The 20,007-nt window shown below is 47.6% G+C and overlaps 1 protein-coding gene across 3 annotated transcripts in view; it reads right to left on the bottom strand.

Annotated features, from left to right (window-relative positions):
* MAPK8IP1 (mitogen-activated protein kinase 8 interacting protein 1) overlaps positions 1 to 20,007 on the bottom strand; it is a 57,506-nt gene that overhangs the window by 27,328 nt on the left and 10,171 nt on the right. For 2 of the 3 annotated variants that reach the window (XM_050955328.1, XM_050955329.1), the window contains one exon: positions 12,398 to 12,503. In XM_050955328.1, coding sequence (XP_050811285.1) covers positions 12,398 to 12,503 — 106 coding nt within the window. Of the gene's footprint in view, positions 1 to 2,008; positions 2,081 to 12,397; positions 12,504 to 20,007 lie in introns of those variants that run through there. The other variant, XM_050955330.1, reaches the window with a different exon arrangement.

The raw sequence follows: 20,007 nt of genomic DNA, 5'->3' as shown, positions 1-20,007 counted from the left end.
TCCCTCCCCTTGTGTAATTCCCAGCAGCCTGAGAAAGGCAACAGCATGCCCTACTCACCACCCCAGCATCAGCTGTACTGGCACAGTGGTCCTATGAATGATACTGGCAGCACTAACCAGACCCATCCTGGGCCTGCTGAGATATTCCAGGGTCCCCTTAGACCAGATGTAGGCAAACTATTACCCATGGGCCGGATCCATCCTGCCCGGCCCCTGAGCTCCCGGTCAGGGAGCCTAGTCCCCGGCCCCTCCCCCACTGTCCTCTCTCCTTCGCAGCCACGCCGCTGCGCGGGCCGCACTCTGGCCCACCACTCCCACTGGGCAGCGTGGGGAGCAGGGAGTCCTGGGGGGCAGTCAGGCAGGAGGGTGTGGTTGGATGGGGCAGAAGTTCTGGGGGGCGGTCAGGGGATGGGGAACAGAGAGGGCTGGGAGTGGGAATCCTGGGGGGGCCTGTCAGGGGGCAGGGATGTGGATAGGGGTTGGGGCAGTCAGGTGGTGGGATTCTGGGGGGCAGTTATGGACCGGAGGCCCCAGGAGGGGCAGTCAGGGGACAAGGAGCAGAGGGCAGTTGGATAGGGGGTGGGAGCCCTGGGGGCGCTGTCAGGCGGCCAGGGGCAGCTCTATGTATTTTGCCACCCCAAGCACGGCAGTCAGGCGGCTTTCGGTGGTATGCCCGCGGGAGGTCCACTGGTAACATGGATTCGGCGGCATGCCTGTGGGAGGTCCGCCGGTCTCGTGCCTTTGGCGTACCCACCGCCGAATTGCCGCCAAAGCCACGGGACCTGCGGATCTCCCACAGCCATGCCGCCAAAGGCAGCCTGACTGCCACCTCACAGTGACCGGCAGGTCACCCCCCGCGGCTTGCCGCCCCAGGCACGTGCTTGCTGTGCTGTTGCCTGGAGCAGCCCCTGCAGGGGACGGGGGTGTGGATAGGGGTTGGGGGAGTCAGGGGACAAGGTTGGATGGGGATGGAGGTCCCGTGAGAGGGCAATCAGGGGACAAGGAGCAGGGGGGTTTGGATGGTTTGGGAGTTCTGAGGGGGCAGTCAGGGGGCAGGAAGTGGGAGGGGGTGGGGGCCAAGCTGTTTGGGGAGGCACATCCTTCCCTACCCAGCCCTCCACACAGTTGCATAACCCAGATGTGGCCATCGGGCCAAAAAGTTTGCCCACCCCTGCCTTAGACCTGTTGCTCCTGGCCTCCGTTGCCACCTTCAGGGCATTTCCAAGAACTACGTTATCATAAAGAGAAGAATGGTGGGACACAGCGGGAGTAGAGCTTTGCTTCTCAAAGGCATTATGCTAGGAACAAAAGGGCAACATTTTCAACTGCAGCTGAAGTCAAGGGGAGTTGTAGCTGCTCAGGACTTCTGAAAATCTGAAAATCCCAGCCAATGGGAGCTGCGGAATCAGTGCTCTGGGTGCAGGTAGCGCGCAGAGACCCACTGCCCCCCCTTAGACCCAGAGATGCCCGTCTCTGAGGCAGGGGAACCTAGTATTCAGCGATGAGTGTTTGTTAAATAAATAGGGCAACCTATTTATTTAACAAACAAGTCAAAACCCATATGCAGTAAACAGGATTACTGTTACTGTACTCTAGCCTGGCTATATTTCCTGCCTCAGCCTCTGCAACTGGTTCCCCATCTCTGTGCATGAGTCAACAGGCCGTGTGGCTCTGGATAGTATTCTGCAGGAGGGATGGCAACTATAATATGCTGAAGCGTAACCCTTTGTAGCAGCAGGGCCACCAGAGGATTCAGAGGGCCTGGGGCAAAGCAATTTCAGGGGCCCCTTCCATAACAAAAATTCTATATTGCCTGGGGCAAATTGCCTCACTTGCCCCCCCGCCCCCGGCCCTGTGTAGCAGGCCTGCCCTTTACAATTTTGTACTAAATTTCCTGCTTGAAAAAATTCTAACAACTAGAGGAATTATCAACTTCTTACATATAGTTATGCTATCAACAAGTCTCAGACAGTCTTTTTGACAAATTTCAAGAGTCTTCCAGATGTACCATAAAGCAAAATGTCCTTCCATTTCTTCAATGGCTTGTTTAGTCTTTTTCATGCAGTCCAGAACAGGATCGATCCATGTTGGTTATTGTACAGCCAGTGTATCTGCTCTCCCTCTGCTGTCTGCTTGTTTGCTCTCTCACCCACATTCTCAGGTACCTTAGAAAACATCTGAGCAAAATGCTTTCACTTTCTGTTGATCATGAAATATGAATGAGATGACATTCCTTTAATCACTGCAGCCTCTGCTGGCCACTAACTATCTTTTTAAATTCAAACATAGTCTTTGAGTATTTAAAAACAAAAGAACTATGATAAGGGTCTTCCTCCTCTTTAATAATTTTCTATCAGTTTTAACTTGTCTGACCTCTTTGCTGAAAATTAGTTATTTGCCATCCTTTGGTTATGCCTTGTGTCTGATAATAGGCCATATCTATTATACAGAAGTTTTGCTGGTGGTTTTTCACATTGCAGAGGTGTTGCTCTGTAGATGAGCAGAGCTAAAGATGGCTCTGCTCTTGCATCAATTGCTTTTCTGAGCGAGTCCTTCACTGTACTCTACATTCTGCTAATCCATCCCTATCTTTGCAGAAACTTCTGAATTTCAAGATGAATTCCCTATTCTTGAGGTATGACCCCTGTCCATTACTACAGACCATGGCATTTTATGGAATTCCCTCATATGCAAACATTGATTTAATGGGACCGAGCCAGATTGCACTGAAGTTGTGATACGTTTAAGTGTCGAGCTTTGGGAAAGTTGCTAAAATAGTCTACGATAAGGTCATCATGTTTTTTTCCAGAACAAACAAATCTAACTCAGTCTGTGTCCTCTATTCTTTCTGTTGTACATCTCTGTACTTCCAGCAGGTTTCACACACACTCACCATTTTGTCAACGTCACTGTTGTCTCTAGACAGAATATGACTTCTCCCGCTCTTCTTGGTTTAGTCATTCCCAGGAGTGTTTCCTCTATTTTCTCCAACTGTTCCCTCCCACCACTGGAGGGAATGACTGGTGGAAATGACTATATATGTACCTTTCTCTGCAGGCTCACCTGTATGTTGGAATGGGAGGGTGAGAGAGGTGCGGATTTCACCAGGGCCGGCTCTAGGTTTTTTGCCACCCCAAGCAAAAAAATTTTTGGCTGCCCTCACCCCAGCCCTGGGCTCCCCGCTGCACTCCCCTGCTGCCCCAGCCCTGGGCTCACCCCCCCACACACCTGCACCCCCTGCCACCCCAGCCCTGGGCTCTCCCCCCCCCGACCCACACCTCCCTGCCGTTCCAGCCCTGGGCTCACCCCCCCGACCCTAGCCCTGGGCTCTTCCCCTTGCACACATCCCGTGCTGCCCCAGCTCTGGGCTCTCCCCTTCCCCCCCACCAGTGCTCCCCCACCCACACACCCCCTGCCACCCCAGCCCTGGGCTCTGCCCCCTCCACCCGCACCCCCTGCCGCTCCAGCCCTGGGCTCTCCCCCCACCCACCTGCACCCTCCTTCTGCCCCAGCCCTGGGTCACTGGTAACTTGCTCCCAGGGTGAGTCATTCAGCAGGAATTTTGGATGTGCACAGAACACAGATAGGAATGGTTCCCATATGGTTACAGAACTGCAGTAAAGTGGAACAATTTTCAGCTTGTGTGATTGGAGGATATCTGGATGCATTTTATAAGACTGTCCTCCATAAATGAGGAAAAGTTGAGGTGCCTTTATTATTCTTTTGTTCCACTCTTTGTTTCTATGGGGAATTTGCCAGTGCAATATCACTGTCTTCCTTTTAAACAAATAAAACTAAAAAAAGAAAAAGGGCAATGGCTGTTGAAAATAACAATTCCAGTCCTAAAAACCACCGGGAAGCATTTCTTGCTCAATTTTATCCTACTTTTTCTACAGCAAATTACAGTGGATCAGTGTATTTGATTTGGGAGAAATGAAGTAACAGCTGCCCAAATTGAGCTTGAGCACGCCTGAATTTTGAGGTGTTCAAATCTGGAAGGCAGGTGCTAGATTCCCTTTCTGAATATTAGCTAAATCTGGAAAGGAGAAGTCAAGTTCTGCTTCCATGGCTCAAAAGTGGAAATCCTCCTACATGCCTGGTATTGTATCTAAAGCTGCCCAGGCTCAGAGCCTCCCCTCCCTTACTTTTCATTTTAAATTCTAGTGGGATCCAGATACCTCCCTGGGTAGGCTTCAGATAGTGAGAGGCACTGTCCATTTAGTCCACCCAATTCCTTCTTTGGGGGCTGCCAGGTGAGGTCACACCAGTATCCCTAATCCAGTCTGGGGATGACTTCTGAAGGGGATATCTGGGCCAATGCCTTCTACTCCTTGGGCACACTTGTTCCTCATTCACAGTGCCACCCTTCTCTAGCAGCGAGCTCTCCATCCACAGCAAGCTGCAGCATGAGGTTTCAGCTATCATACTCCCTCCCCCTCCCCCTCCCTCTCCTGTTGATCGCAACCAAGGGAATGCTGGGAAATGTAGTTCTTTCCTTGCTCCAAGGCTGGCTCTATAGGCAGGGAGCTAACCAAGGAACTACAGCTCCCAGGGTCCCCTGTTGGTTCTCAGCTCCCAGGCGGATCCCTGCCGGCTGCTGCCCCTGCAAATGGGCTGCCCCAAGGAGCTGCTTGCTTTGCTGGTTCCTACAGCCGCCCCTGGATTTCGCCATCCATTACCTATAGCTTGTATTACTCCTCATAATATTTCATCCTTAGTCTGTTTTCCTCTTTCTAGTTCATCCCATATTCTTAGTGATACAGCCTGAGGCTTTTATCATCAGGTTCAGATGGACTATCATGGCTTGTTCCAGGTCACCTTATGGGTCAGCAAGTGGAGCATGTGGTCTTGATAGTGCATCTATCACTACTTGACAATGCCAGTAATTGCTATTTTCTTGACTGTGCTTCTCCACCTCCTTTTATGTATCACAGTCATTACTTTATGGTCCTTTTCATATGGTTTGAAAGGCACAGCCATAGAAAGACATGAGACTTTGTACAGGCATACACAAGGCCTAGCATCTTTTGATTTGCAAGTTCTCTGACACTGTCATAGCTCTTGCAGCATATGTGACAGGCAGCCGTCAGTCCCATGGCTCCTTTTGAAACATCTGCTGAGTGTTTGAACTCTTCTGTGTGTTGAAGCGTTACCGCACTAGCGCTGAAGTCAGTACATATTACAAATCTTTTAACTCTGTCGTACTCCAACATCCAGATCCATTCTATATCCATGTGGCAGCATGTTCTCAGGTGAGTTGTTTGAGCTGCATAGGTGGATACAAGCTTACAGATCTAAAGTCTAGATGCCTTGCAGTCTCAGAATGCTTTATCTTTGGATCTCTGCATATTCACTAGTTCTTGACTCCTGAGAATCTGTCACTTTTTGTGGTCCACTTCTCTGCTCAGTAGGTGATTTCAGTAACTCAAAATGGACAGTTGGTCCCTATTGGTTGTTTCTTCTTGTGGTTTCCAGTCACCTCTGTAGTCGTCCCTGAAGTTCAGTAGTGGAGCTCCCCCAAACAATGATAGCATAAATGTACGTTTTTACTCCTGAGAGACATTTCTGCATCTGGGACACTGTGCAGAGAAATACTTCCTGGTGCCAAATATATTCTAAAAGGCAACCTCACGAGGCAGGCAAATGGTTCATTGAAAGTGTAAATCTCAAAGCTTTATGTCCAAAGTATCTGCCAAAATCCTGCTGATGCATCCAATTTGCTAAAGAATTTGGTTCCTGCCATCTCAGCAAATGTTTTTCTCCTTGTGGCAAATGTAACCTCCCCTTGTGATGTTCTTGTTCAGCTCCTTGGGTCAACACCAAGCCTCCTTTTTCACCCAACAGTTACTGAGGAGTGAATCCTGTCCGTTGATTCTCCTGTTCTATGAATGATGCTGTCTGTCATGTTTTGCAACTTTTTCTCTGGTTTCTGCAAGAACTTATCTGCTGGCATGTATAACAGACTCCTGACTGCCTGTAACTATCTATGTCACCAGGCAGGGCTGCCTGGGGGGTGGGGCGGAAGTGGGGCAATTAGCCCCGGGCCCTGCAGGGGCCCCCACGAGAATATAGTATTGCAACTTTTTTTTTTTAATGGAAGAAACCCTTGAAATTGCTTTGCCCCAGACCCCCTGAATCCTCTAGGCAGCCCTGTCACCAGGAGACACCTCTTCTGGGATCACATCTTCATGTGATGCAGTTAGTGCTTTTTCACATCCAGTTCAAGATTAATACCTGTTATTCAATTTCTGATTCCCTATGGCATACACCTTTTAGGTGAACAGATGTCCCGATTTTATAGGGACAGTCCTGATTTTGGGGTCTTTTTTCTTTTTTTTTTTTATATATAAGCTCCTGTTACCCCCCACCCCCATCCCGATTTTTCACATTTGTTGTCTGGTGACCCTAACACCCTTGGTCAAGCCAAGCATCTCATGTGCAGAAATAAACACCTGTTTGCTTTCTTCAACAAGCTAGTACAAATTCTTGTTTTACTGTCTTACCTCTTAACTCCCCCAGGACTGGGACGGGAGTTGACAGCCCTATGTCACCTTTGACTTTTCAAGCTGTACACTTCCTTTAAACCTCTCTATTGCCATTTCTATCATTGCTTTCACTTATGCTCCTGGGGTGTTTTTGTACATTCCAAGTAGACCATTTGTGCATATTTCTAATAGCCATTCTTCCGAGTGCAAGGTTCCTTTCTTAGTTGTATTTATGAATAGCTCATTCTTGTTCTCAACCTATATACCATTGTGGGCAGCATCCAATGCTATCTGCATGGCCCTGAGGATGTCGCATGGGCCGCAGCTCTGTGCTGATTGGGCTGCAGGTTGAGAAACACTGCCCTAGAGGAATCCTCAAATTCCACTTTTAACATGCACGTTTTTACAAAGTGGTTATTACAGATTTTATAGGTGTATACATTACATGACATACAAAACACTACGCTGAGAAAATGTTATGGTTGCTATCATAAACCTAGTCCCAGATTTGGACCTTAGCGTCCAAAATATGGGGGTTAGCATGAAAACCTCCAAGCTTAGTTACCAGCTTGGACCTGGTAAAGCTGCCACCACCCAAAAAATTAGAGTGTTTTGGGGCACTCTGGTCCCCCCAACCTTCCCTGGGGACCCCAAGACCCAAATCCCTTGAGTCTCACAACAAAGGGAAATAAACCTTTTCCCTTCCCCCCTCCAGGTGTTCCTGGAGAGATACACAGAAGCAAACTCCGTGAATCTAAACAGAGGGAGTCCACCCTCTCTATTTCCAGTCCTGGAAACACAAGCACTTTCCTCTTCACCCAGAGGGAATGCAAAGTCAGGCTAGTAAATCTAACACACACAGATTTCCCCCTGACTTCTTCCTCCCACCAATTCCCTGGTGAGCACAGACTCAATTCCCTGAAGTCCCCCACTAAAGAAAAACTCCAACAGGTCTTAAAAAGAAAGCTTTATATAAAAAGAAAGAAAAAGTACATACAAATGGTCTCTCTGTATTAAGGTGACAAATACAGGGTCATTTGCTTAAAAGAATATTGAATAAACAGCCTTATTCAAAAAGAATACAATTCAAAGCACTCCAGCAACTATAGACATGTAAATACAAAAGAAAAAAACAATAACACCTATTGTTTTTAGGATCTCTGTACTCACAACTTGGAAACAGAAGATTAGAAAGCAGGAAATAGAAATCCCCTCATAGCCGAGAGAGAGTCAGGCAGAAGACCCAGAACAAAGGACTCTCACAAAAAAAACCCTCCACCCAGATTTGAAAAAGTCTTGTTTCCTGATTGGTCCTCTGGTCAGGTGCTTCAGGTTACTTTTTTTCCAGGTGAAAGACACATTAACCCTTAGCTATCTGTTTATGACAGTTGCAAAGTCAAGCACAGCACTCAGAAGTTAGGAATTGTCAGTGCAACCTTTATTTGGCCCCCTGGTGCATATGCCTTATGATACACACTTTAATTACATGATCATATACTATTTATTTCCACAGGTCCCCTGCCTCCTTCAGTGCACAGGATCCCAAATCAGTGTCTGAGGGCCTCCACCCCATCCTGGCCCCTTGCCCCTAGTCTCAACCTTGGACCCTCTCTTTGCTCTACATCACAATTTATACTCCTGCCCCCCTTACCACCCCCAGCATCTCATTCCTCTGCATTCACATCAGGCTCTTTCCTCCTCATCATCCATGATGCCTTGGTATCAGTGAAGGAAGCATTGAGAGCACACAAAAGTGTCTCTTTGCTCTCATGTCTCAAGTCCTGAGACACCATGGCCCTGGCTGCAAGTCCTGAGACACCATGGCCCCTGGCTACAGGGAAAGTGCTGCTCAGCCCATGTAGTCCTGGGCTGGAACATGCAAAGGCAGTTGGCACATATGAGCACTGAAGGGCTGGAGCATTCTCAAGATGCACAGACTCTCCAGAGAATTTAGCTGCCAAACTCTATAGTATGTCTCTATTGAGTTTGAGCTAACTGATTTCCAGAAGCTCACAACTTGGCCAAATTTGGGTGGATCTTCACGGGGACAGCAAAAGGCACATTCCTGATGCCAAGGCCTCCCTGACAAATTTCAAGTCTCTGAGTCAAAGTACAGAGGCACTAGATCTCCTTAACAAAATGGCTGTAAGGATTTTTTTATAAATGGGCAAAACTATGTATTTTTCCCTAATCTTGTTCCAAGAAACCACCGAACTGTCTTTGCTGAAATTGTTTGGAAAATTTCAACCTGAGACTGATATACAACATGATGAATTTCAGCTCACAGGGTTGAAGTTTGGCAAAGTTATAAGCAACTGCAAATAGGGTCTTATAATGGCAAGTGTTGGGCAACCTTACTCATGGGTGTCACTATATGCACCCCTTTTAATATTCTGAATATTTTCTCAACACTGGATATCCTCTCTATGCTAAATGCAGCTGCCATATTTCTTACATCCTTCCTTATTTGGTTTCTCTTACCCTTTTATTTTTGAAGCTTTTCTTTCCTTCCTACCTGTCTACCTACCCACCAACCAGGTGCACTGAGCCTTGCTGGCACTGAGCTTTGCTGGCCTGTATTTACATTTCTAGTCATTTCACTGCATGGCAGATGAACAATAGCCAAGAACTGCTTCAGTATCAAGATTCTCTAAAGTGCCCTGCGTTTTTGGATTCTCAAGGTAAAACACTTTAAAGTGGCCTGATTTTCAGAAGACACCCATCCTCTGTAAAACAGGCCCCATTAAGGTGTTTCAGATTCCAAAGTACCAAAAGTTTTTGTGTGGCCAAAGTCTTAATCCCTGCCTTTCCAAGTACCAGGTCTATGTCCCTCTACTCCTTTCACGTACCTCTTTACAGACTGAAGAGTTTTGGGATCCAACAGTAATGAGGAAGTCCTGATAAAAAGCCAATTTTGTTAATTTAGATTAATTTTAAGTCTGGGATGAACTCTTAACATTTCCCCTTCTTTGTGGCTCCTTACCCAGAAAATCCATTTTTCATATGGAACATTTTTTCTAAAGACACAATGCTCCCCACACCTGTATATTACTTCTTCAAAGCTTTCTTCCCTTTAGTATGAAAGACATTGTAAACATCCCATGTTTCTGCTACTGCTCAACCAATGCAATTTTGCACCCATCCTCCATTTTACTAGCCGCTGTGGCTTTCACAGAGAGTTCAAATTGCAGTGTGAACCTTTTCCAGGTCTCCTCAGCATTCCCCAGAACATTTAAGGCTGGTGAGGGATTTACTTGTTGCACATTGACAGGTTTCAGAGCAACCATTTTTATTTCACCTGTCTCTTCACTGTAGTCAGCATCCCTTTTATCAAATATTTCCAATCTGCGTCCTCTTTCCTTGCATTCACCTGCACTCGAGAGAGAGAGAATCTGTGCAAGTCAACAGGACATGCAGCACTGCATGTTGCAATTTCTAACTCCTTGCTGAAGTTTAACCCACTATTGCACCACTGGCACATCACTAGATTCCAGCTAATACATATTCCTGCAGCAAGAAGAAGATTAAGACAACATTTATAGAGCACCTAGCCTCTTGGTGCTAGGGGCGGATACAACGTTTAGTTCTAACATACAAACAAAGGTGGGAATTCCCAAGTCTTGCCTTACCATTTTATCTGTCACCTGCAATGCCACACCCCCTCCGCAAAGGCCAGAGAAAACACATGAGCCCTTCAGCTTGAAGGTCAAGCAACTTTGGCTCTGTCAGACCAAGGGAGAAGTGAAGGTCAGTTCCAGAGCAGAGGGGCCCTCTCGGAACCCCTCTGACAGCTGTCCCATCTTTTAGCCAGGTGGCCGTGAACTCAAGCACCTCTGCAGATCTCAGCAGCCCCAGGACCCTATGAAGAGAGGTAGCTCACTGCTAAAGAGGTCCCACTTAGAGCCAGATTTTCAAAGGTGTTTAGGAGTCTAAAGAAGCAGATAGGCTCCTAGTGCGATTTTCAAAAGCACCTAAGCGAGTTAGGCATCTAACTTCCTTAGTGCTTTTGAAAATCCCATGCCCCTACATACCTTTGAAAATCTAACCATTCTACGTCAAGAGCAACACCTCCAACTCCACCTGGAAACTAATTCTGACCAGCGAGATTCCCTATCACCCGTGCAATGCACCCTCTCTGAAGCACAGATTAATAAGTAGGCATCTGCATTCTGCACCAAAGCCAGGTCCCAAATGCTCCCAAGGTGCAGCTCATACGCAGTGCATTGCAGCAGTGTCACCTCAGGATGCCACAGGCAAAAGATCTGTGAATGCTTTATACAGAGTATGCCCAATAAAGAGTGCTCTTAGCCACAGGAAGCAACTGGGATCTAAGCAGCAGGAATGATCCTTAATCAAGGAGGGGGTTGATATACCTTCTGCTATTGCTTCCACTGGCCCACAAAAAAACTTGGCTGATCCTCAGGCAGCTTTGCCCTCAGATCTGATAAGTTCACTGTGTTGCCAGACAAATAGAAATCCAGAGCTGAGTGTCTGTGCGGCCCACACCTCCTCAGTGAGGTATGAGAGCCCACTATGAAACTGGATATCAGGCTAGGGCAAAAACATTCCAACTGCTCCCTATCCCCTGTCACTTCAGATTCCAGCTCTTCACCCACCTACAACGCCTTACAGAATATCACCCTTCACCCACCACTTACATTTCTACCACTACCCTACGCTCACCCTAGCCCTTTCACACAGGGATGTGTGCCCTGTAGGCTTGGAACTTCATTATATTCAAAAAGGATTCAGCATTTAAATGGCTAATGGGAACACCCAGAATTACATTAGCTAAGGTTAGAAACATATAAGGACTATAAATCCTCCTGCTTCAGCTGAACCAGCCACTAACTGATGGGGTAGACAGGAAGCTTCCCTCAGGATTGTCCATTTCAAGGTTTCTTGCACCTTGCTCTGAAGTGTCTGGTACTGGCCACTATCAGAGACAAAATACTGTACTACAAGGATCACTGGTCTCATCTAGTATGGCATGTCCTATCTTCCATTGTCTGTCCAATTCTCTCCACATTCAAATCCCACTAAGATCTTCTCCAGAAATGCTCCTCCCCTGAGCTCCTGCCTGGATCAGCATGGAGCTCCTTGGGGACAGGGACATGCGTTTCACTTGTTCTCTGAGGAGTTTATTCTAGCTGTGGAAGGCTAGCTCATTAGTACCTTGCTCCATGAATGAAACAGAAAAGGCACAGACATAGCAAATCCCCTGGCCTGCTTCCAGCTGCCCAAAGGGCTTTCACTTTTCACTTCAGCCCCTTCCCCCAGTGAGAGGGAACCACTCTAATGGTGGCACAGTCATGGCGTTGCTGACAGGAACTGCCAGAGCTTGGTGCCTTGGAATCATAGGGACATTAGCAGGAATCTTACAGATTTACCTGGGATGGTTTCACATGCAGTTCCTTAGGTACCAGGGCCTGCAATGGAGCCCGACTGAAAGAGCTCTCCGTTGGGCTGGAATCTGTGCCAGGGTCAGATGAGGAGAGAGCTCGTCAGGATGGGGGTAGGGATAATGGAGTTTTGCACTGGCATCAAAAGGGACAAGAGGGCCATCAAGCTGGAAGGTGGGAGGTTAATGGGTTCTGTGCCACGGTCAGATGGGGAGAGACTTCCTTTGGGCTGGTGTTAAAAGCATCTGTGCTCGTCACAGTGTGGTCCACAGAATTCAACAGCATGGCCTGATGCTGCCATATTATTCATACGGATGCAGCTGATGGATACTGCAGGGCTTAGTTGCCAGGGTCCATATTGATCCACGCAGCCAGGCCACAAGCTGGGACCTGCAATTTCCACAAGCTGCACCAATGTATTCAGAATGACATCAGACAACTTTGTCCCTCCCCCGCCAGATCCCTGGCTCCCCACTCCATTCCATCCCCAAGGGCTATTGGCATCCTTACCCGGGGGGCCAGGCTGTCTTTACAGTGCAGGCTGATTCCACACTCATCGGTGATTTCAGAGAGGTCTTCATCCTCAAACTCCTCAAGGCTGATGTCATGGGTGAGCCTGGTGGAGGCAAAGACGATGCAGTTACTGCCAAACAGACCTAACCTGCTAGGAAATGCCCACAGAGCTGTCTGGGCAGCGTCAGGCTCTCAGCACTGGGCCCATGAGGAATGATGTGAGGGTGCGTGACACTTACAAGTGAAATGGGGTGCATACCAGCAGGGATCAGTGTACCTGGACAAGGAAAGAGGGATTAGGGGGCAGTTTCTCTGGTCTATATTGGGAAGACATATGAGATCTACCTCTTGAATGGGGGTAGAGCCCCTCACCAGCTCTGTCCCTCCCACAGTGTCAGGTTTGGATACAGCATGTGGTGACCCTGCTGGATGCCTGCTGTCAAGGTGTCTTCAGCATTGCTCTTCATCAACAGATCCCAGAAAGCTGTCTCTCAAAGTGTGTTGGTGGGGAGGCAGTGGCCAGACCCCTTCTGGGAAGATCAGCATGTGTACTGGTCCAGAGAGTACTGTACTGGGGTCTGATGCTCTCCAGGCAGGGCCTTGTGGCTTCCAGGGAGAAGAAAGTTACTGTACACATTGCTGCTGGGCCTAGGCTCAAAGAATACCAGCCACTGCACACAACGGAAAATACAAGGGGTCTCAAAGTAGGAAAGGGATGGGGAAGGAAGTAGAGGGGGCAGGAAGAATCTGCATTCTCCTGCCCCTATTCCCACCAACAATGCATAGCTAGGTGGAACCAGAGAATTAACATTTTAGGAACAAGATCCTATATTAGGAACACATGCTGAGATGGACGATTATCCATCTAATCCAGTAACTTACTCTGACAGGAGTCAGTAGCAGATGCTTCAGAGAAAGGTACAAGAAATCCCCATAGTGGACAATTATATGAATCATTTGCCCACAGGGGAAACAACCACTGGCAGTTAGTGGCTGATTTATGCTCTAAAACACAGAAGATTTCCCCTTTTTACATTTACTATCTAACATCACTATCCATAAAAATACTCAATTCTTTTTTGAATCCATCTAAGCTCTTGGTTTTCAGTGGCACTTTGTGGCAGTGAATTCCACAGGCTAATTGTGCCTTGTTTACAAATGTATTTCCTTTTAGCAGTTTCATTGCATGCCCCCTTGTTCTTGTATTCTGAGCACATGTGAATAGGAGCACTCAATTTCTCTTGTTCAAACATTTGTTATTTTATATACCTCCATCATATAGCTCTCATCTAGCATGTCTGTAAACTGAACAGTCTCTAGTCTCATCTACAGACAAACTTGCACCATTTTGACTAGAGATGTGGTTTTAAACTGATTTAGTAGAACTTTGTTGTAGAGACTGTTATTTCAGTTTATGAGTGGCTTCTTTTTGTCCAGAATAATATGCTTAAAAATAGATTACGGTAAACCAAAATAAACTACTCTTAAACTGAAATCATAGCGGCTACACAGGGGTTTGCACCTGTTTAAACTTGTATCAGTTTTTAAGCCAGTTTAGTTAAACTGGTGCAAGTCGTGTGTGTAGATAAGGTTGCAGGCTATTTTCTCTACTCATACAGAAGAGCATTTTCATCATGAGTGTCTGAATCCAGCTGGAGCAGAGATTTTGGCCAGAAAACCCCAATGGCTGACATGGTCCGTGGAGAAGAGAAGGCCTCAGTATTGGAGTGGAGAGGAACAGAATCAAAGACAAGGGCACTCTGGGGGAGTGCCACGCTGGGATCTTGAAGAGCAGGAAGGGGAATGGGTCAGGGTTCCAGATGATGCAAGTGAGGAAGGGCAGGGGGAATACTTACATAATCCACTGCTTCTCAGAAAGGCCAAGGGTCTTTGAAAGACCAATCTCACCCTCCAGGTTTGTTTAGATCCCCCTCGGTCCTGGATGCCAAGGTAGCAGCCATGCCCAGGAGCCCTTTTTATGCTCCTTGTATCCCCTCCTGGAACATCCAGAGTTATAATGCCAGAAAGCAGGAACCCGCCCCACCCTACCCCTAGTCATGTCATTGCTGAATCCTCCTGAGACACCGAGGCAGCAGCCAGAAACGCCCCTCCCCCCCTGCTGGTAAGAAACTCAAAGGAAGAGCATGTCAATCTGTCCACTCTTAGAGACACAGGGCAGAAAAGGGGTGGGGAGGGTAATCTCCCCTCCTAGGTATTTCTAAGGATCTAGCTCCCCTCCCAAGGTCCCTTTCACATGCAGCCTCCTGCCAGCGTCCAGCAGTGGGGAAAAGGCCATTTTGGGCAAGGGTAGTGGGGCAAACCTCGGGGACTTTTACTATCTGCACAGAGTAGACAGGAGCTGAGGGAAAGAGAGCCTGCAGCACAGAGCTCCCTTAAGGTGATCTTTATTGCAGGGGTCGGCATTTGCATTGCTTCCTCAGCTGCTCTCAATAGATACCCCCTCTCGGCTTCCTCTTCACAGGCCTGAGCCTCCTCTTCCTTACAGCCACCTGGTGTCACTTATCACACTGGGACAAAATGAGCATGAAATGCTGGCATTCTGATTTGGGGGAGTTTGACACACACTGAACAGGTGAAAGTGATGCACAAGGTGCCAAATTAAGGGGAAACCAGACCCCATGTTCCCCAACTGCTTCCCCCTCGGCCTGCTGTTCTGTAGGAAGTGGGGAGAGAAGGTCTAGCACTGAACCTTCAAAGCATGATCGATTCCCTCTCCGGTTACACAGGGTTAGACAGGATCTGCCACTAATGCTCATCCTCTCATGCATTGCTGAGAGTCAGGGCCCTGGGACACAGGCAGACAGAGAGAGACCTCCTTGTAGCTGAGCAAAACGGGGGCCCTTACAAGATCCACAACCTCTCAAAAAGGCCTCTCAAAAGGTCATGGCTGCTGCACTCCAAATGCTGCAGAACTGACCTCTTGGGGTGGCAGTTCCAGGCCTGCCTAGTGGGATGGCTGGAGAGCAGAAAGTGCTCAGCTTTCTCTTTGGGACAGGGTGCAGCCATGCAGACTAGAACTGTATCTGAGGGCTGCTTGCTGCAGTAAGCACTGGGGAGACAACAGGTTTATTGCCAGCCATGGAAAGCAGAGATGCCAGGCCAGAGCTTGGAAGAATCACCGGGGGGCACCAGGATCTCCAATCTCATCAGTCCTCCCTCTCCATGAAGCACCTGCATTAACACTCCTCTTTCCCAAGGAGCCTCCCCTGCTCTCACCCCTTTCACCTGCTGCTAAAATAAACACATTTCCAGCAACTAATCCTGCCTCAGACACTGAGGGGCTTCCTGCGTGTGAGCTCATGACTGCTCTGATGGGGACGAACCAGCAGTTTTGGCTGCTCTGGTCTCCTCTGTACCCAGCTACCATGCAGACCTATATGCAGCAAATAAACTATAGGCCAAGTTCGTACCAAGTTCACTCCTGCTCTGCAGGCATCACATGCAGAAGGAGGGGATGCACCCAGAGGTGCTTGACTGCTTCCCGGCCCTCCCTTCCCACCGTTCCCTACCATTTCTCCCACTGATCCTCCAGCCAGCTCTCCTCTTCTGTGGTCGACTCCATTCTCAAGGCCACCTGCATTTAAGAGGAACCCTTTCCTTGTTGTTTCAGGGCCCCAGGAAGAGGAGCCAGACTCAAAGGAGCTGAGCTCTGCGTATGCTACCCCTCTGCCTGTCCCAGCTCAGAGCCCGTTGCTTCCTGCACCACTCTCTGCCTCCCCACTGCGCAATCTAGGGGAGCTCATTAAAAATAGATTGAATCAGCTGTCTTGGAAAAAAAAATAACCCACTGAGCTGAGATGGTGCCAGGCCCTGCACTCTGCCTGGGCTGCTGAGTGTCTCAGCCAGCCAGCCAGCCAGGCTCCTGCTCAATAGCAGTTCCTGCACCCCCTAGCCCTTATCACCAGCAGACAGGGTACCAGCTCTGCTGAGCCACCTTCTCCTGCCCTTGCAAGGCCCCTACCTGGTCTAGTCAGCCTCTGCATGGACCACAGTCCCAGGTGGGAATGGGGCAGTCTGCGGCTTTTACTTGTCAGTGAGAGAACCATTATTTCATCTACAAAAAGAAATTTAAAGGGGCAGCACAGTATTTAGACACACATGTAAGTGCCTGACAAGGACAAGGTGGGGCTGCTTGTGTTTCATGTGCTTTCAGAAATGATCTAAATCCCCAGACTTTCAGCCTCTCCCCCACATCCCTCTGCTGGCCCATTCTGGGGATAGTCTCTCTGCCCAGGCTTTGGCAATGGCGTGGTCCAGGGTAGCAGTGAGCACAACCAGCTCCCCTGGGTCAGGTGCTAAGGTTGGGTTCATGTCAAGCTTTTAAGAGAGCGGAGGGGAGTTAGAACAACATCAACAGCTACTCTGGTAACCAAGCATTCAATTCCACAAGTTTAACAGGAACAAGCGAGATCTGCCCTATGAAAGCATCACAATAGAAAGACCTCTTGCTGCCAGTGAGCCCTGACACAGGGAGACCAAAATCAGGGCTTGAAACATCCAAAACATACTAGCCCTAGGACTAATCTTACCATACAGGGAAGAGTCCTGTGTTGTAACACCTCCAAACTACACCCTTTGTGAGTTAAACAAATTAACCCTGTGTACTTTTTAATGGGTGATGCACTGAACTGTAAGTTAAATCACCAATGAACTTTCTATTTAATATCCTTTAAAAAGTGTAACCTACATAATCTTCCTGGCTTTAATTCCACTTCCCCCATCTTCTTTCTTTCCTATAATAAATCATGAGGCATCTTTTCCGGTACTGTTTTTGGGGTCTATTTCCTCTTTTCCTTCTCTCTCTTCCTTTCCCTGTATTTTCTTCTCTATATCCTGCCCTTCAATTTCTCTCTAATTTGTTTTCCCATTTCTCCCCCGCCCATCCCCTCACACTGAGGTGTCTGGTAACATTTCCAAGCCTAAGGAGTCAGAGGACTAAACATGCTAAGCTAAAGATCAATGAGAAGATGTGGGCAGCTCACTGTCCAGTCAAAAGCAACCCCATTCCAGCTGCTGGGAAATGGGAGGTGCTGGAACCTCTACCATGGAGCTGTCCCTGGACTTTGCTTGTCATAGATTTTAAGGCCACAAGGGACCATTATGTTCTTCTAGAGACTGACCCCCTGCATAACACAGCTCATATAACTTCACCAAGCAGTTCCTGCTGCATTAGATCCATAACCTGTGGTTGAGCTAGAGCAGATGGTTTCGAAAGACATTCAGTCATGATTTAGAGACTTCAAATGATGGAGAATCTACCACAACCCTAGGGTAATTCACCACAGGAACAGTTTACCTCACTGTTAAAAATGTGCACCTTATTTCTTGCCTGAATTTGCCTAGCCTCAGCTTCCAGCCATTGGATATAATTATACCTTTGTCTGTTAGATTAAAGAGCCTTCTGCTATAAGCAGTCTTCTCCCCAAGCAGGTACTTGTAGACCATGATCAAGTCACCTCTTAGCTTTCTCTTTAAGTTAAAGCTAATTAGAAGGGAGCTTCTTTACTCTCGCTCTCTCTAAGGCAGGTTTTCCAGATCTCAAATCATTCTTTTCTGAACCCTTTCTAGTTTGTCAGCAACATTGTTAAAGTGTGGACACCGGAACTGGACACAATATTCCAGTATTGGTCATGCTAATGGCACATACAGAGGTAATAACACCTCAATACTTCTACCATTATTCCCTTGCATATACATCCAAAGATCACATCTGCTGTCTTAGCCACAGCACCACACTGGAAGCTCATGACCACTTGATTATCCACCATCCTCCCAAAAGCCTTTTCAGACTCTCTGTTTTCCAACTTATAGTTACCCTTCTTACAACCAGATAGATATACATTGGTTCCTAGATATACATTTGACTATATTAAAAATCATGTTGTTCAAGTGATCCAGAGTGCTCTGTAACTGACCTGTCCTTATCATTTACTACTCCCATCAATTTTTGCGTCATTTGCAAACTTTATCAGCAATGATTTTCTGGCAGATCATTGATAAAGATTATCAAGAGCTCACAGGCTCCATCTTTTTTATCAGCTAGTAGGCGTCTGATACATTTTAAGTCCTTCAGCTGATGGAAGGGAGAAAGAACTCTCTCGACCTATTTCCCCCTGCCCCTCCCACTCAGAAACTTCCTGGCTGCTGCAAATGTAGGTCACCATTTGCCCACATCCATTTTTGATTCTCCTCCCCCAGTGACTAGTTCCTACACTTGCCTCTGCTGCTGCTCAGAGCTTCCCCAAGTACTAGCAGAGTGAAACAACCTTCATTTCCATCAGTTTCACTGCTGTTTGTAGAAATCTGAATAGTTGCTGTCAAACCCACTAAGGCTCTGGACAGTTTTCACTGTGAGCACCGGCAGAAGCAATGGAGCCATCAGTCTGCAGACTCAGGCAGATATAGTTGCATCAATTATACCTAGGTGACTTGAAGATTTTCCTCACAACCATATGAGCTAAAAAGTTTGTTTTTTAATGAAAGTTCATATTCTGCAGAAGTTGAAGGCATTCACCTGGAGAAGCTTCCTATTCACCCTAGGTGAGGGGATTTTTCAAGCCCTGCTAACAATAATAATAATAATGTTTAGCATTTACATATCATGTTTCACCCTTCTGGTGCTCCCACTGACAGCCCCCTTAAAAGAAAGGAAATATCATCTGCAAGTTACAGGTTGTGAAACTGCGGCAGAGAGTAGAAGGGACTTCTCCAAGGTCACAACAGCAAGCCAGTGGCAGAGCCAGGAACAAAACCCATGACAATCCTGTCTCCCAGTCCCATGCTCAGTCTGCTAAACCACGCTCCCTTTTAGAACCAGGAATAGGACCCAAAGTCCCTGCATCCTCAGTCCACTAGACCAGTTTCAGAGTAGCAGCCGTGTTAGTCTGTATCTACAAAAAGAACAAGAGTACTTGTGTTTCTCAACCTTTTTGATACTAGGGACCGGCTGCCTTCCTAAACTGTGTCAGGGAGATCTCAGGGACTGTTGCCAATCCACAGACCAGCTGTTGAGAAACACTGCACTAGACCACACAGTCTCTCTGCCTCCTCATTCTGAAGAGAACAAGGAAGTAGATCTAGACTCTGTGCAGCCCATGATGGCTGCTGGCTTTACAGGGTAACTCTTTCATAGTTGTCCCATCTACCCACCATTCTTTGGAGTGGGGAGGAGGAGGGAGAATATAAAGGCAGTCCGTGATGCCCCCCCCATTCAACACACACACACACACACACACACACACACACACACACACACACACACACACACACACACACACACACACACACCACAAGATGAGCGCTTATGCAGGCTGATGTGGGCAGCTGTGAGTGGGCAGCCTAGTAAATTGCCATATTAAAACATGTTCCTTTCCATTAATTTTATCATCATCGGAGTCATAATTCTTTGTATTATTTCATGGACCAAGACTGCATCCACCCAAATCCTGTCAGCAGCAAAAGAGTCAGTTGTCACGTCCCTAGCTGCTCTTCTCCAGCCCCGCCTCACTTTAGCAGGTATGTGTGTGTAATGAAATTAGCCTTCACTCCTTGAAAGGCCCAAGGTGGAACAGCAGGGAATGCTGCAA

The sequence above is a fragment of the Gopherus flavomarginatus genome, chromosome 5, assembly GCF_025201925.1.
Source record: "Gopherus flavomarginatus isolate rGopFla2 chromosome 5, rGopFla2.mat.asm, whole genome shotgun sequence".
NCBI classification, from domain to species: domain Eukaryota; kingdom Metazoa; phylum Chordata; order Testudines; family Testudinidae; genus Gopherus; species Gopherus flavomarginatus.
The sequence above is the reverse complement of the archived record's forward strand: the minus strand, read 5'-3'. Positions and strand labels throughout refer to the sequence as shown.